At 52.4% G+C, this 16,763-nt stretch overlaps 1 protein-coding gene across 1 annotated transcript in view; it reads left to right on the top strand.

The window, feature by feature from the left end:
- Positions 1-16,763, top strand: part of HMCN2 (hemicentin 2) — a 146,437-nt gene that overhangs the window by 11,766 nt on the left and 117,908 nt on the right. Inside the window, 5 exon segments of the mRNA XM_055329177.1 lie at positions 5,633-5,703; positions 6,790-6,948; positions 7,763-7,885; positions 15,214-15,385; positions 16,034-16,140. Of these exon segments, the coding sequence (XP_055185152.1) occupies positions 5,633-5,703; positions 6,790-6,948; positions 7,763-7,885; positions 15,214-15,385; positions 16,034-16,140 (632 nt within the window).

Below are 16,763 nucleotides of genomic sequence, written 5' to 3'. Positions count from 1 at the left end.
AGTGATGATGTCCAGCGGGTCCCAGGAATGACAGTGGAAGGAAGCTGTGGGCCAGTGTTAATTAATGACAGGAAGGCATCTGTCTCTGGCTTGCTGCCCACAGCTATGGATGGGTGAGTGGCTGGAAGAACAGGTGGCAAGGAGATCTCCATACCCCCAGCCCCTTCTTTGCATCCTGGAGGCCAGTCCTGCCCTGTAATGATGGGACTGTTCATTAGTAACACCCTATGCCTGGAAGTGGCTTAGGGATTATCCAGCAAAAGGAAGAAATCCCAGATTGCTCTCTGTGTGTGTAAGTGTGTACTCTCAGAAGTTGAGGCAGGCGTTTAAAAAGCCCTCGCCCCAGTGTTTGCTGGGGCCCTGCCCTCTGTCTTGAGAGCAGTCACAGACACTCTTGTCCATCTGGCTAGCCCTTCCTCCGTATGGCCAAATCCTCTGTGTGCCCCAAAGAATCACATCAGTTCCTGCTTCACTTCTTATCTGTTTCTCTGGGAGATGGGTGGCAGCGTGTTGTAGTGGGAGGGCTTGGGGACCGGGGGGGCTTGGCATCCCGTGCATGTTTGCTGAGTGTTGACTGTATGCCTGGTGTTGTTCTGGGACAAATCATAAAGATAAATGAAACTTTGTCCTGACCTGGAGCTGCTCAGACAATATGGAATTCAAATGTATTTATTCAGTCACTCATTTGAACTGCATTTATTGAGCACTTACCATGCGCCAGGCACTGAACTTGGCCAGAGGCTTGCCATGGTGAACAGGAGAAGGGGTCACCGTCTGTGCGATGTATCCAGACGACTCTTGCCCCAGATCTTCCCAGTTGACTTCGAAGGACTCCCTTCTCCTCTCTGGGCTTCAGTTTCTCCATCTTAAAAAAGGTGGGGTCTTTGGATCTCTCTAACCTCAACTTTGTTATGTTTGGCACAGAGGTTTGTAGTCAAATTGGTTTTTCCCAAGTCCATTCTTACCAGACACAGGATGATGGGATCTGTGGGAGGCAGAATAAATGCCCCCCCCCCCCAAGGATGTGCATGTCCTAATCCAGGGAACCTGTAAATCTGTTACTTGACATGGCAAAAGGGGCTTCGCATGTGTGGTAAGTGGAGGATCTTGAGATGGAGAGATTATCCTGGGTTATCTGGGTGGGTTCATTAATCACAAGCCTCCTTGGAAGAGAGGAAGGGGGCAGAGTCGGAGAAGGAGATGTGGCTGAGAAGCAGAGGGTAGTGAGAGAGAGACTGGAAGATTTTCTGCTGTAGGCTTTGTAGATGGAAGAGGGCCACGATCCAAGGAGTGCAGACGGCCTCTAAAAGCTGGAAAAATAAAGGAAGCAAATTTTCCTTTAGAGCCTCCAGAAGGGGTGCAGCCCTGCTGATACCTTGATTTTAGGACTTCTGACCTCCAGAAATGATGGGTGTTGTTTTAAGATGCTGAGTTTGTAGTAATTTATTAAAGCAACAATAGGAAACTAATACAGAGGCCAAAATCCTTTCCAGGGCTTTCCAGCTCAGAGGATCTCCCTGGCTCCTGAAATTTTCCAAGTCTCTGTGTTAGCCATATAGTCCCTGGCCCTCAGCATATGCTGGCTGAGTGCTTGGGACATAAGGAAGTTGGATGAGGATGTCACTGAGCATTGCTGAGGGGTGTGGGGGAATCAGGATGGGCGATTTCCCAGAAGAATCTTCCTCTCTCCCAGAGTTTAGACTCTCCTGGAACAACCTTGGCAGCAAAAGGCTAGACCTTAGATGGTGAGTCTGGTATCCTTGCCACCTTCTACCACGAGGCTGCCCACTTTGGGTTTCTCACTCCAGCAAAATTGTTGAAAGAAAGAAAGAAAGAAAGAAAGAAAGAAAGAGAGGGAGGGAGGGAGGGAGGGAGGGAGGGAGGGAGGGAGGGAGGGAGGGAGGGAGGAAGAAGAGAAAAGAAAAGAACTAAAAGGAAAGGAAAACAGAAGGAATTGGCATAGGTGACCAACTTTTTATCTTACCAGGTAGAACCGTGAACAGAATCAACTCCCCTGAACAATTCTTGTCCCTCCACGAATGAGAGCCATCCTGAATCCCCCAGAGAGGAAGACCATAGGTCGTAGCAGCAAAGGCCACCCTTCCAACTGCCGCTTTATTTGTGATAAGTCAGGTCACCAACTTTATTGTTCTGACGTTGCCACAAACGGGAGAGCATGTGGTCAGCCGAGCCCTGGTCTAGCACCGGGAACCGAGGGGTGGCTGATGTCACAGGCCATGGTGGAGGAGGGCGGGGGCCAGCCGGAGTCAGAGCTGGGCCCCCCGGGCTGCCCTCGGCTCACAGGCAGCGAGCCAGCAGTCGGTGTCCGCTCTCCACGTGAGCGGAACTGGGCGCAGGCCGGCTTCTCCAGCGTTGGCAGGTAGACAGATGCGTGGTTGGCCGCCTGGAGAAGGGAGGACAGTTAGGAGGTTACCGGACTTGCTTCCAGACTCTTTACAAATATCCTTGCTTTTGACCTAGTAATTGTGCTCATGAGAGAGTGCGTGCCAAGGAACCAACTGAACTGGTGCTTGAATGCCATGGGTCTAGAGGTGCTCTTGGTAACACTGCTCATTGTAAAAACTGGAAAAAAAGCGATATGAGACGGGCACGTCCACTCTTAGTCATTTATACAAAGGAAATACTTTGTAGCCATTAAAAATGATTTTGAAACTGAGCATTTGGCCTTCTGGAAAGTTGCTCAAAATATGTCGTTTGATGAAAAGAATCAGGTTAAAAATAGTATGTTATTTATACTTCAAGAGAAATTCTGCGTAAAGTAGGATGCATGCGTGGAGGAGGCAGGTTTACAAATCCGCACGCACGTTTTGGAGGCTATGTGTAAAAATCAGGATGACTGTCTCTGGTTGGTAGAACTCCCTTCTCTTTCTGTGTGTCAGGAATTTCTATGTAAAATTCACAGGGAATCATTCTCGAGAGCTCGGTATCTGGCGTTACACGGACCTAGGCTCATCCCAGCCCTGCCATTTACTGGCTGTGTGTCTTTGGGCGAGTTACTTAACCTCTCTGGGCTTCCATAGTCTCCTCTCGAAAATGTAGATAAACTGAGACCTACCAGGTGCCAGGGAGGATTCACTGAGCGAATGCTCAGGAAGCCTCTCGGCACATGGGCCTGCACGTAGTAGATGCTGCTTAGTAAATGTCAGCATCATTAGTGTCCTTTTATTTTTAACCACGAACATGTATTATCGTGTAATAAAGAAAGAACCACTGTTGAGTAAAAAACATCTCAAGTATTGCTTTTCTGGAGTTTGAGGAACTCACGCTGGAGCAAGACTGTCTTGCCCTGTGCCTCTTGTGAGACGTCACGCTGGAGCTCGGGCAGCTGCAAGCTGTGGGGGCAGGGCCCCCTCCTGTTTTCTGACCCTTTGCTGTGTCCCTTCTTGTTCTCACAGTGATGCTTCTCAGCCAGGAAAGATGGTGGTGTCATATGCCTCGTTTTACAGATGGGGAAACTGAGCCTAGGGACAGTGAAGTAAGGTCTTAGGGGTCCTGTGGCTGAAGGATGGAGTCAGGATTCCAATCAGATCTGTCAGCAAAGGCTGAGGGTTTGCCTGAATCAATTATTACCGAGTTCAGAAAGTGGGAGGCCAGGAGGCAGTGGGGAGGCTTGGTAGAGGCTGGAGCAGCTGAGGGAGGGTGTTGGGCATGATGAATAAATTCAGAACACAGAGACAGGGGCCCCGCAGGGGATGACTGATCCTAAAGTGTTGAGCAGAAGAGCTAGTGTCCATACTTTCCTTGAGAGTGTGGATGAACACCAGATAATTCCATGGGCTTCCTTCCCTAAGAAAGACCAAGTCAGTGGACTAGTTGATGAGTATGGGAACTTTTTTTTTTAAGACTTATAAAATTTATTTATTCATGAGAGACACAGAATGACAGAGAGGCAGAGACACAGGCAGAGGGGGAAGCAGGCTCCATGCAGGAAGCCCGACTCAGAACTCGATCCCAGGACCCTGGGATCCTGACTTTAGCCAAAGGCAGACGCTCAACAGCTGAGCCACCCGGGCGCCCAGAGTATGGGAATTTTTTTCAGTGTGACTAGAATTTATTATTCTTGAACCAAAAATAGGCCATTATTAGAGTTCACCAAGGACGCAGATGAAAGAAATAGTTTCCTAAGAAATTTGATGTCCATGAACCTTGTAAAGCCCCCATCATGCACACATGTCCACATGGGGATTTGGGATTCTAGCCATGTTTTCAGTGTGCTGTTAGCCTTGTCTTATGTTAGCTGTGGCTTCCAATGAACAGCTATTAAAAAAATCTTTTTACTGGGGGACATATCAAATATATACCAAGTAAGCAAGTAGTGTAATGAGTCCCCCACATACCCATCACCAAATATCAAAACTGTTCTGCCATCCTTGTTCATCTCTACCTCTTCCCACCGTCTATCCTCCACCCCACACCCCGTGATGATTGTTTCCTATGGTTCTGGTTTTAGGAGGTGGAATTTTCATACATTGAAACACACACATTTTTGCTTTGCACTTTGGGGAAACCATGTACCCGATACATCTGTGGAACCCACTCTCCTATCACAAAATATAGAACATTTCCACCTTCCCCGACAGTCTCTTTGCATGTCCCTATCCCCCAGACAGCCTCTGTTCTGATTTTTTCCACCTTAGGTTAATCCTGCCTGTTCCAGAACTTCTGTAAATGGAACCATATAACTGTGCCTGGCTTCTTTCATGCGGCGTTATGTCTGTGAGGTTGGTGCATGTGGTTGCCTGTATTGTAGCTTGTTCTGTTTTCATGCTGAGTAGTATTTGATTATCTGAAGAGACCACAGTTTGTTTATCTGATCGTTGGTTGATGGACATCTGGCTGGCTTCCAGTTCTGGGCTATTATGAATACAACTGCCCTGGACATTTGAGTGCAAGCCTTGGTGTGGACATGTGTTTTCATTTCTCTTGGGTAAATACCTAGGAGTGAAATGACTGGATCGTATGGGATATGCACGCTGAGTGTTTTAGAAAGTTCTATTTGTCTTCCGATGTGGTCGAACCATTTTGCATTCCCACCAGCCGTGGACAGAAGTTCTGGTTGCCCTGCTGTCTTCACCTGCATTTGGTGTAGTCCACCTTTGCAGCTGAACTCTGCTCTTTTTCAATGAGCTAAAATATGGATAAAGTTTCTGGAAGACTTTATTCATATTGATCAGCCTCGTTGGTGTTGGACCGTTTCTCTATCTCTTTGTCTTTCCAGAATTCCTTTCCCGCTGATGGTGGGGGTGGGTGGGTGGTGGGTAGAGGGGAGGTTCCTAGGACAACCATGTTCAGGAAAGATTGGGAACAGTGATGTTGAGGAGGAACTAGGGGTTCGCTCTGTCTCACCTTTGTGCTCTCCTGGAGCTCTGGGCCTGGCTTGGAGCAGGGCAGGGCAGGGGGATGAGTGGCCTGACTTCTCTTCCAGGCCAGATCCCAGAAGACCTGGAAACTGCTCCCTTACTGCTCCCCTTTTGGTGGTGGGGGTCTCTGGGGCCCAAGCTTCACCTTCTTTGCCCTCTGGTAGCACATCTTGTAACTGCTGCGCCACTCCGTGGAGGTGATACATCTGGGAATACAAGCCCACCTGAGCCTCTCTCTCTTTTCCCTACAGATATTGGCCCAGTGACCCTCACGGCAGATCCAGCGGTGTTTCAGAGAGAGCTGAGAGAACTGTATGTGCAGGTGGGCCGCTCCGCCCTGGCTGCTCCTTTCCCAGCCCAAGCCTGAGGCCAAGGGTCTCTGGCCCACCCCCGGGGGCCAAGATGGAGGCTTCCCACAACTGCCATGACCTGTTTCCCAACAGTGCCTGTGGCCTGCACCCTGGCTTGGAGATCCTGAAGATTCTGTACTTTACTTCTGGGGGTCCCTTCCTTTTTTTAGTCCCATAGGGGACTACCTACGGGAGTGCCCATGCCCTGCACATAGTAGGTGCTTATTATTTAGTGAATAGTTGAAGCATTGGAAGGAGGACGTATGTCGTGGTTAAAGGAGGGTGTGAGAGGTCTCAGTCCAGACCCCTGAAACCAACATGACTGGGTCAGAAGCCCCATGGCCACCTGGGCTTCTTTCCTGCACTGAACACCTGGGTTCAGCATCTCTCCCACCCACCAAGCAGCAGCTCCCTGAAGGCAGGGACCCACGTATCTGTCTAGTTCAGTGCCACGTCCCCCAGGGCTCAGAAGCGGGCCCTGCACACAGAGGAGACAGGAAGTGCTTGTGGGCTGGATGAGTGAACCCAGGAGAGAAGCATTACTGAAAAGTTGTGCCAACCCTGTTGCTGGGCCCAGGTGGGCAAAGCTGCCCACGGAGTAGAGGTCCTGTCCGTGGTCGAGGAGGCTGGGAGTGTGTGCTGCTTTGGGATTCATTCCAGGGCAACCTGCAGAGAGGATTTCGGGATGCGGCTTTGAATGCTTTCCCCTGCCCAATGCCCATCTCTCCTCCTGGCTCCTCCTGCACCCTCTGTCCTCCCAGCCTTGGCTAACATGTGGCTTCTTTGGGGCATCTGTTAGATATCCTTGGACTCCAGTCCCTCTTCCCCAACTTGTATCACTCATCGCAGTGGTAATTAAATAATCGTGTTGTGCATATTAGTGCTTATAGCAGGCCCCATGGGAGGGACCATGCCACTCTTGCAGGGGTGAGTAAACGGCTGGTGCTATGGGTCTAAAGCAAGAGTTCCCTCCTCCCTGTGGGTGTGAGAGGTGTCCCTGGGTGGGCCCCACCTGGAGGAGGCAGGCGGCAGCCCCTGACACCCAACCTATCCTGCAGGGGGGCGGTGACTGTCCCGAGATGAGCGTGGGGGCCATCAGGGCTGCCGTGGAGGTGGCCAACCCCGGCTCCTTCATCTACGTCTTCTCGGATGCCCGTGCCAAGGACTACCACAAGAAGGAGGAGCTTCTGCGGCTTCTGCAGCTTAAACAGTCACAGGTGAGTGGCTGGCTAGGGGAGCTGGAGCGTGGGGGCGCCCAGGGGTGCCAAGGAAGCGGGGGGCCCCCAGTGCAGGCAGCCCAAGCCCCCACCTGCCAAACGGCTGCTTCTCCTCCAGGCCGAGCTGGTCTGCTGAAGTCCAAGTGTGTTCTCATGTTCTGGGCCCCCCGCCCGCTGGGGCTGCTGCCGCCTGGCGAGGCTCGTTCTTGATAAAGACCACACCACCCGCTCCCCTCGCACCCTGTCAGAGTCTGTGCAATCCATTTTCCTCCTGGCGTCGCCTCCGCTCCCATCTCTGCGGTGCTTGGCACCCTTTTTCCCGCCCTTTATCCCTCTGCCTCGGGGGCTGGACTCCCTGCCAGGGCTTTGGCTTCTGGCTTTCACGGGGGGGGGGGGGGAGGGATGTGCACAGGGAAGGGGAGAAGGACCCCCCAACCGTGTGATCTCCTTGGGTGAAGCTCTCAGGAACTGGGACAGCTTCCCTGTTCTCCCGTCTAGAACAAACTGCCTTCTCCAAGGTTCTTCTAATTCTGCGCCTCCACCCCCACCCCGGGGGTTGCTCGGAGGGGAGCTATTCCGTTCCCTTCTGTGTTGTAGGTTTAGTAAGGGCTCTGTGCTACACCTTTGACCTGAGTTAGCCCTGATCCCCAGGGGTGGGCACTCTTATCATTCCCATTTGACAGGTGCATCACCTGAGCCCAGATAGAGGCAAGGGCTCGCCCCTGGTCCCTCCTCCCTTGTCCCAGTCCTGCCACACACCCCTGAAGTAGGCGGTCAGGGAAGCCCCGAGCCAGGCTTCGTGTCGCTCTTCCAGGTGGTCTTTGTGCTGACGGGGGACTGTGGTGACCGCACTCACCCTGGCTACCTGGCTTACGAGGAGATCGCTGCCACCAGCTCTGGGCAGGTGTTCCACCTGGATAAGCAGCAGGTGACCGAGGTGAGCCTCCCCTGGCCATTCTGCCTCCCTGGCATCTGTGCCTGGTGGTCGGATAGCTGCCATTGGCGAGCAGTGCCGTGTCCTTACCCTGCGGCCAGCGCTGCGAGCGCTGTGCTCAGGGCTGTGTGACATCATCTCGCCAAGCCCTGTGGCCTGTGGCCCACCCCAGAGACAGGTGCTACAGGCTTGCCAATTTTGCAGGTGAAGAGGCTGGAGCTGGAAGGAGCACCCTGGGTCCCACAGATGTTCCAGGCTGGTGGGATGGACCTAGCAAAGTTTGTCACAAATGGGAGTAGGGGGTGGGCTTCTCCCCTGAGTCAGGGAGCCTGGGATGGGTAGAGGAGTGGGTGGGGGGCGGGGGGTGTCAGGTTCAGGCTGTGTCACTAGGCCAGAAGATCCTGCTGGGGGCACTTAGCAGGCAGGGGCTTGCTTGGGCCTGGGTCAAGTGATCTGGGTTGTCAACATCTGGGTTCATTCAGCCTGGTGCTGACCAGGTTGTCTGCGTCTTCATCTTATTCTTGGACTGGGGGCCAGGTCTTCCTCCCCTGCAGGTCCTGTTGGCCGCTCAAGGCTTACCCTCCTTCCCTCTCCCCACACATCCGCTCCCTCTCGGGAGCCAGAGGGATCCTTCTATCAACACGCTGGTAAATGTTCACAACCACCTCCCTGGAAAGAACAAGAATGTCCATTTCCATGGTATAAATCCTCCCACCCTGGCTGATTTTAAGCTGCCATTGTGAAGTCACTGAGCAGAGTTGGGAAGTGATGCTCACAGTTGGGTTTTTTTGAGCCTCTATGAGCCATCTTTCATATCCTACTGGGTCTTTCTAGAGCAAATCTGACCAACAGGTCTCTCCCAGGAGAGGTCCAGAGCCTTATCTGACCCCTGCCTCCCAGACCCCATGGCCTGTGTTCTCCCTGTTGCTCACTGCTGCCACTTCACTGGCCTTCAGTGTCCCATGTCTTTCTACCCCAGGGCCTTTGCTCATGCAACTTGTTTTACCCTCATTTTCCCAGTCTTAGCTGAAATGCTCTCTCCTTGGGAGACATTCCTTGATTTCCCATCAAGATGAAGTCTTCTTTAATACCCCCTCCCAGCTCCCTGCCCTGCTTTTACATAACTGCAATTTTATAACTGCACCATTACTGAATGCCACTAGGCTGGGAGCAACCTGAGAGCCAGGCCCTTATTATGGGCCCTGTTTCCTGCTGTATCCCCAGAACCTCATGCGGCCACCAGCATGGAGCAGGTGCTCAGTAAATAGCTGATAAATGGACAGTTGTGGGCTCCCTTGTGCCTAAGACCCTGGGAAGAGGAAGCAAGAGAGGCCACATCTGAGAGGCGAACCCTGGCTCCAGCCAGCCCTGCTGTAGCCTCCAGGAGAGAGTTTGATTTTGTGTTGTATATTTATGCACTGAATAAAATGGTCTCCAGGGCCGTGTTTAGATTAGCGTGCCTTAACTCCCCATTGACAAATGGCGTTTATGGTTCTCTGAGACACATTAGACTTTATTTTTTGGCATGTCAGCCTACTCTGGCTCTGGGCCACCCAAGTGAGTGTGGGACGCATTTCAGAGTGGAGCGATGGCCCTGGTCCTTGTTCTGGGGGAGACCTGTTTGGGCAGGAGCTGGGTCTGTGTCGGGGACAAATCAGACATCAGGACAGCTGGGCAGGTTATTGGAGGACGGTTTGCCCAAGTGTGGGGCTGGGCTCCCCCGCCCCCACTGGTTCTCTCTCTTGAGGCGGGAAAGTGGGGTGAATCCACTGGCTCCTGGCCGTGGTGCCCAGCCTTCTGCTATGGGAGCCTGACCTGGCAATATGTGTTGGACTCAATGGGACCTCCGGTGGCCAGGATTGGCTGCCTCTGGGTAAGGGCCTGGATCCTTCTCCTTCCTGGACATAGAGCTGTGTCATTCCAGATGTTCCCAGACATTCAGCAAGCCTGAGAAAGTGGCCGGGGCACTCGGGGCTGTGGTCATCCCCACCCCCTACCCCACCCCCCAGGAGAGGGAATAGTGCCTTTGCCCAAGCCAGGGGGCTTCGCCTGAGAAAATGACTCCTTAGAAGTTGCCAAAGTCCCCAAACCGTGCATGCGTAGTTAAGTCCTTTTACAGTCAAAGTGTGTCCGGTGTGGCAGGAACGACATATTCTATGTTCCCTCTTCCCTTCAAGTCCCGCTCACTGCGCACCTGCTGCTGGCTGGTGCCGTCTCAGGTGCTGGGCACAGAGACGGAATCTACCTAGGTTTGGTCTCAGGGCTTTTGAGCTTTCACTTTTTTCCAGTTGTGACCTTGGCCCTTTGGGGTTCCAGGGTAATGAAAGCAAGGTGAGGCTCCCCTCCTCTTGGTGGGGGCAATTTGGAGTTTTTGCCATCCTTCAATGGACGGGGGAGGGAGGCACCATGGCCCCTTGGCGGGGAGCCTAGGCTTAGCTAGGTCTAAGACCTGACCCCCGTGCCCAAGCACAGCATTGTGTCTCCCCACCCCCTTCCTGTCTGGCTTAGACACAACTCAAGGGACTGTCGCTGTTCCCAGCAGAGTGGGTTGGAATTGCTGGGCAAACCCCCTCATTCTGCAGCCGTCCCTGATCCCGGGAGGTCTGTTCTGGGAGCCCGGACCCCTCCCCCATCTAGCACCAACCCATACAAATGTGCCAAATTGCCTGGATTCTGCACATCAACTAGGAGAAAGATGAAGCACCTTTCTAGACAGTAAGTGGGGGTGGGGGAGGCAGGGAGGGCTGCCCAGGTGGTTCCAATTAACGGATCAGGAGGCACGGGTCCTGGAGATAACATCATCCTGGACTCTTCCAGGAAGGAGGCAGCGTGGTAGAGGGTTAGGGCCCCATGCCAGCTTCGGACCCCAGCCCTGCCACCTGCCTGCAGTGTGACCTTGAACATGGCACTTGACCTCTCTGGGCCTCCGCTTCCTCCTGTGCACAGTGGGTCAGGAGAGCTCCTGCCTAGTGAGCCGGGGTAACCGGTAGGCACCAGGAAGCCGTTGGTAAGACTTACTAATGGCTGCAACTCTAGCCCCTTGCTTTGGTGGGGGCCCAGAACCCATGCCTGGCTCCAGGGAAGCCCCCTGAAGAGTAGGGGCTCTCTCGTGACAGGTTCTCAGAATCTGAGTGCCCAGTGGCTCCAGCCAGCTGGGGTGGTGTTCTCTCTTCATCACTGCCCGCCGAGCATCCTGATCCAGGCCCCACAATCTGGCCCCTACTTTCTGCTCTGAGGCCCTATGGGCCCCCTGGCCTCTCCTCTCCGCATCCTCGGCCGCCCTGGCTGTCAAGTGTCCGGGGAGGAGCCTCGGGGGATGATTTATCTGCCGTGACCGGCCGAGCGGCAGCCATCTGGCCAGGGTAGCAGCGCCAGATTCTTTCATTCCTTCCCTATCGGTGACAGAGCGATGAGCCCCACTGCAGCGCTGGCTCGCAGGCCCCCAGTCCCGCTAACATCTGGAAGCCATTGTTTCCGCCAAGTAAACACTCAGCTTGCTTGACGAAGGCTCTCTGCTCAGAAGGCTCCCCACATTCCGCTCCAAGCCCTGAGGGTATTGTAGGGTCTGGGAAGCCTTATCTGCAGGCCTGGACCTATAGGAGGTCTGGCCTTGCTGTGGACAAGACTGTCAGCACCCCCCCAGCTCCCCCCCCAACCCCCCGGGCAGTGATGTGCTTCTGGGGCAGACCCCATGGGCACGCAGCCTCCTTGTGGGGTCACTGGCATTGTGCTGTGTCTGAGCCTTCTCTGTGGTTCAGTAGCCTGCACTCCTGGGCATCGCCCCCTGTCGGAACATATAAGGACAAGTTTGTAATGACAGTTGCAACACAACAGTGGGTATGATTTCTCCGCATCATTGCCAGCTGGTGCTGCCACTGCCTCCCAGCAGCTTTACCCAGTTGTGATTTCCTCATAACCCCTGATGAGGCCCGGCCCTGGGGCGAAGAGGACAGTGACCATGGAGCTGTGGCTTTGCTGTGGGGGCGGCTGCCTCACCTCGCCAGCTTCTGTCTGCCTCTCCAGCTGGGAGCCTTGGCTGCTGCTTCCTCCAGCCAGCCCCCGTGTACAGGAAGAATGTTTTTGAGAGAAACATTACTTAGAAAGCTAGGCAAAAAAGAGAAGAAAGCAGCAGCTCCAAGCATAGAAACAAGTGAGTTTTCAGAATACAGGATTCTTACCCTGTGGTAACTGAAATCTAGCCATCAAATCTAGGCACCAACCTTCCAGCTCGGGCTGAACAAAACCCGGTCACTTTTTAAATCTTGGGCAGTTCTTTCAATTCCTGTCTTTTCCTGTTCTCTTTCGTGGAGGATCGCACGGTAGGACTATGATTCAGAGCGAGGATGGCCAATATGCAGCACGCGAGACGCTACTTTCTAATCCTGTATCCGTGGCAGACATTACTCATCAATCACAGAACGTTTTCCTCACTGGGGCTGAATGCAGCTTCGAATTTTATCAGATGGTTTTCCAGGAGGCTGCTTCCAGATGATTGGAATTGGCCAGCCACAGGACCCCTCTGTGGTTGTTAAGGGGTATACGTTAAAGTCATGAGGACTTTTCCTTAAAAATATTACTGTGAAAGATGTTAAAGAAAGGTAAGAAGAACCTATGTCCCAACTAGACTCAGCAGTTAATACTTTTCCCCATCTGGTTTATTTCTCCCATTCTGTCTTATCCATAAATAATTCAGTGTGAATTTTTAAAAAAATATGATCTTGGACATAATCCACAATATCCTCAAATAAAATGAAGAGTACTTCACTGTTAACATCCAACGCCAAGTTCATATTCAAATTTCCCTAACTGTCCTCAATATGTCTTTCGTAATAGTTTTTGTCAAATCAGGATTTAATCAGGGGCTGTGCATTTCATTTGGTTGTTATGTCTGTTAAGTCCTCTTACATCTGGAGTCTTCTACACTTTTTTCTCTGCCACTAACTTATTGGAGAGGCATTGATTGTACAATGTCTTGGGTTCTGGATTCATCTGATTGTTTCTTTATGGTGTCATTGATTTGCTTCTTTCCCCCATGTATTTCCCCTAACCTGGCAGTTAGCTCTAAGGGACTGATTAATGGAGGCCAGTGTTTGGGGCAGAATATATTATGGTTGGTGCTGTGTGTCTTTTCTGTTGCATCACACCAGGAGTAAGTCACATCTCATTGTGCTGCTATTCCTGACGATAGATTTGGTTCCTGGCTTAGGGTGGTGACAGCCAGCTCTCTGCATTGTAGGGCCACACTTTTCCCTTTATGGCTCAAGTGGTCCATGGGGGTAATGCTGCGGCTCTACCTGGACATCCAGTGCCCCATCCACTTTCATCTAATGGTTGTGGCATCTGTGGGGGACGCTTCCCTGGAACAGTGATTTCATTAGGGGTTGCAAAATGATCTAATTGCATCATCTCTTTCATATTTACTAGTGATCTTTCTTCCATGAAGAAGAGCTCTTGGTCCCCAAAAGGGATGACTTGGTTTTTTTGAAGCACACACACACACACACACACACACACACACACACACAAACCTATTGAAAAGGCAGGGACCATACTTAAATCTTTCTCTTTAATGAAGAAGTTGCCTTCATGGGTGGCAAATAAGGTTTTATCATTTTGAATTTTGCTTTTCTTTTTTGAGTATTATTATGGGCACTCGGATTCTTTTTTTTTTTTTCAAATATTTTATTCATGAGAGACTCAGAGAGGCAGAGACATAGGCAGAGGGACAAGCAGGCTCCCTTGCCTGACCCTGGGATCATGACCTGAGCCAAAGGCAGATGCTCAACCACTGAGCCACCCAGGCACACAGATTCTATGATTACATTTCAGTTAAGGTCATTGTTCTTTGGGGGGGCTCTGGCTCCCCCAGATTTAGTTCATGGGAGCTCCCTCGGCCTGGTCCCTGTGTCCTTTTGCTATGTCCCATTCATCTTTGAGAACTTCCTTGCTTTATGGAATTGCTAGTTGTTTCAGGCTTATCTTGTAAATCGCCTGCTCCAGACCTGGAACCAGCCATTTCCCCAAACCGTCCCAGTGGGGAATGGTATTCAGAAACCACTGGGTTATAAATTCATTTGGAATGAATTTGTATATAAATAAAATACTTGCAACTCTCCCTTACACTTGGCTGTAAGAGCAAATCTTGGTTCAGCAAGCATTAACATCTTTACTTCTTTGCTTTATCCTGCAAGACACATAAAACAGTTTCACAAGCATGATCCTTTGTGCCAACTCAAAGCTACCAAGGAAGAATTTCTTTGCAGTTCTTTCTGTCCGCACGCAGAGTGCCTTCCACTGGGAAAGTATAGTTGAAAGCCTGAGTGTTCAATTCACTAGGCACTCTTCTTTTCTCTAGGCACTAGGCACTCTTCTTTTCTCTCTGTGGTTACGGTGCCGATTCACGGTACAGCGAGGTTCGTGTTTCATTTTGTTTTGTTCGAGAAGCATTCTGTGAAAGCCTTAAAGTAACTTGGCCTGGAAGGAGCCCCCTCCTTGTCCTCTTTCCTGCTCTTCTTACTGGAGACTGGGAGGCTATTACAAGGGGGGATTGGGGGTGGAACTGAGTGAAGTGTCTGTCAGGTGAATCTGATGGCCCTGCAGGAACACACACAGTGAACAAATGCTTCCTGAACACCCTCTCTGTGCCAGCCACTGGGCTCGGGGCACAGGAGGGGGTCTCTGCTATCATGGGGCTCCCAGACCAGAGGGAAGAGAGAGAGAGAGAGAGAGAGAGAGAGAGAGAGAGAGAACAGGGGGAGAGGGAGAGGGAGAGGGAGACTACCCCGCCCCCCAAGCAGGGAACCTGACATCAATCCCTGAACCCTGAGATCACCACCTGAGCCAAAGGCAGGGGAAACAGATCAGGAAGAGATTATATCTTTGCAGTGGACCCTCTCGGTCCTGCTAAGAGAGCTTGGCACCCTGGCAGCAGTGTGGTCTGAGGGCCCACAGGGATGAGGGTGAATGACATTGTTCTGGGGGGACATTCCAGATCTCCAGGGTTCATCTGTGTGTAGCAGGCATCTGGAAGGCTTCCTGGAGGAAGTAACAGGTGCCATAGAAATTGGCCCTTCCCTTCCAGCTGCCTCAGTTCAGGTGTCACAGCTCCTAGCCCACAGGTCAGGAAGGTCATGATGTGTGAATTGGCCATGGTGGGCCCGTGGGAGTGGGGTGGCCTTAGGTGACCTGGAAAGCTTATATGCTGCCTAAAACCCAGGGGAGCGGGGGACTGGATTCTGCTGGCAACCTATTACGGATCTGCCTCCAGAGGGTCAGTTATAAGCAAGACCACAGGCACCTGCTGCCATCAGCGCCTCACACCTGCCTCCCAGGTGCTGAAGTGGGTAGAATCAGCAGTCCAGACTTCCAAGGTGCACCTGCTGTCCACGGACCACAAGGAGGAGGGCGAGCACACGTGGAGGATCCCCTTGGACCCCAGCCTGAAGGAAGTCACCATCTCCCTGAGTGGCCCGGGTCCCCAGATTGAAGTCCGAGACCCACTGGGTATGTGCACCTGAGGACTGGCCTCTTCTTTGACCCCGGGACTGAGCTGGGAGTTGAGGACAGGACAACGAGAGAGGCTCCAGGGTGGCAGGGGATTTGGACATAAAGCTCTAGGAGCAAGGCGGGGATGCCAAGTGCAGGGCAGAGAGGGTGCTCATGGCGAGTGAGGAAGCAGGGAGGCTTGTTAGCAGCCAAGCGAGGGGAATTGAGGTAACGACCGTCCCTGGGACACGAGGCTCCTATGGAGTCTTCCCCATATTCTCTCAGCAAATCCCTACAGGGCCTAGCAGGTCAGTCGGAGCAAGAATTAGAGGCATGCCACTGAGATAGGAAACTAGGGTGGAGTGACTTAGGTGGTTCTCACCTGGGGTCAGTGTGATTAGGAACCAGTCACCCGGCCTCATGGTGCCCTGAGGATGTCATGAGTCCCCAGGTCTAAAGGTGAGGTGTACAGCCCACACCGGGAGCTGGGCAAGGGTGGCATGCAGAAGAATGTGAAGGGCCAAGCACCACCAAAGGCCTCTGGCCACTTCCTCTGGGAAGCCCGAGGCTGGCATTTGGAGGATTGTAGGTTCCTAGGGGCAGGGTAGGGCCTCTCTCATGGCCAGGAAAGGATTGGGGACTAAGAAATCCTTGGGGGCTCCACAGGGAGGATCCTCCAGAAGGATGAGGGCCTCAACGTGCTCCTCAACATCCCTGACTCTGCCAAGGTTGTCGCCTTTAAGCCTGAACATCCCGGCCTGTGGTCCATCAAGGTAGGAGGCTCTGGTTCCCAGGGAGGGGGATCGGTTTCACCAGGTAGAGACCCTGTCTCCTTCCTGCCTGTCCTGGGGAGCCTGGGCCCTGGGAAGCTGAGGGCTGGAGCCTGGATGGTGATTGGACATATCAATAGACTCAAAGGGTCAGGAACAGAGGAGGACTATCCTGCCTTCCACCAGTGAGAGGAAGTAGAGTGATTTGGGGTTAATTAGGGAATTTAAAAAATATATTTATTCATGAGAGACACACACAGAGAGAGGCAGAGACACAGGCAGAGGGGGAAGCAGGCTCCCCCTAAGAGGCCTGATGTGACTTGATCCCAGGACCCTGAGCCAAAGGCAAGATGCTCAACCACTGAGCTACCTAGGCATCCCTAATCAGGCAACTTCTAAGGAGTTGGAGAAACAGCTTGAGTGTCCAGAGGTGGATGACTAATCCAGCTTGAGGTTCAGAAACCCATCCTGTGAAGAATGAACAAAAGAAGCAAGGGAGACCTTGAGGGAAGGATGGCTTAGAGGGCCAGGCCTGGCACAGGGTGGGGGGCCTGCTCTAATCTGCAAGGTGCTGGGGTCAGGGACTGGGGGTAAGCTGGGCTCCTGGCAGAATGTCCTGGGATGGG

This window comes from Nyctereutes procyonoides, unplaced genomic scaffold (assembly GCF_905146905.1).
Source record: "Nyctereutes procyonoides isolate TBG_1078 unplaced genomic scaffold, NYPRO_anot_genome, whole genome shotgun sequence".
NCBI classification, from domain to species: domain Eukaryota; kingdom Metazoa; phylum Chordata; class Mammalia; order Carnivora; family Canidae; genus Nyctereutes; species Nyctereutes procyonoides.
The sequence above is the reverse complement of the archived record's forward strand: the minus strand, read 5'-3'. Positions and strand labels throughout refer to the sequence as shown.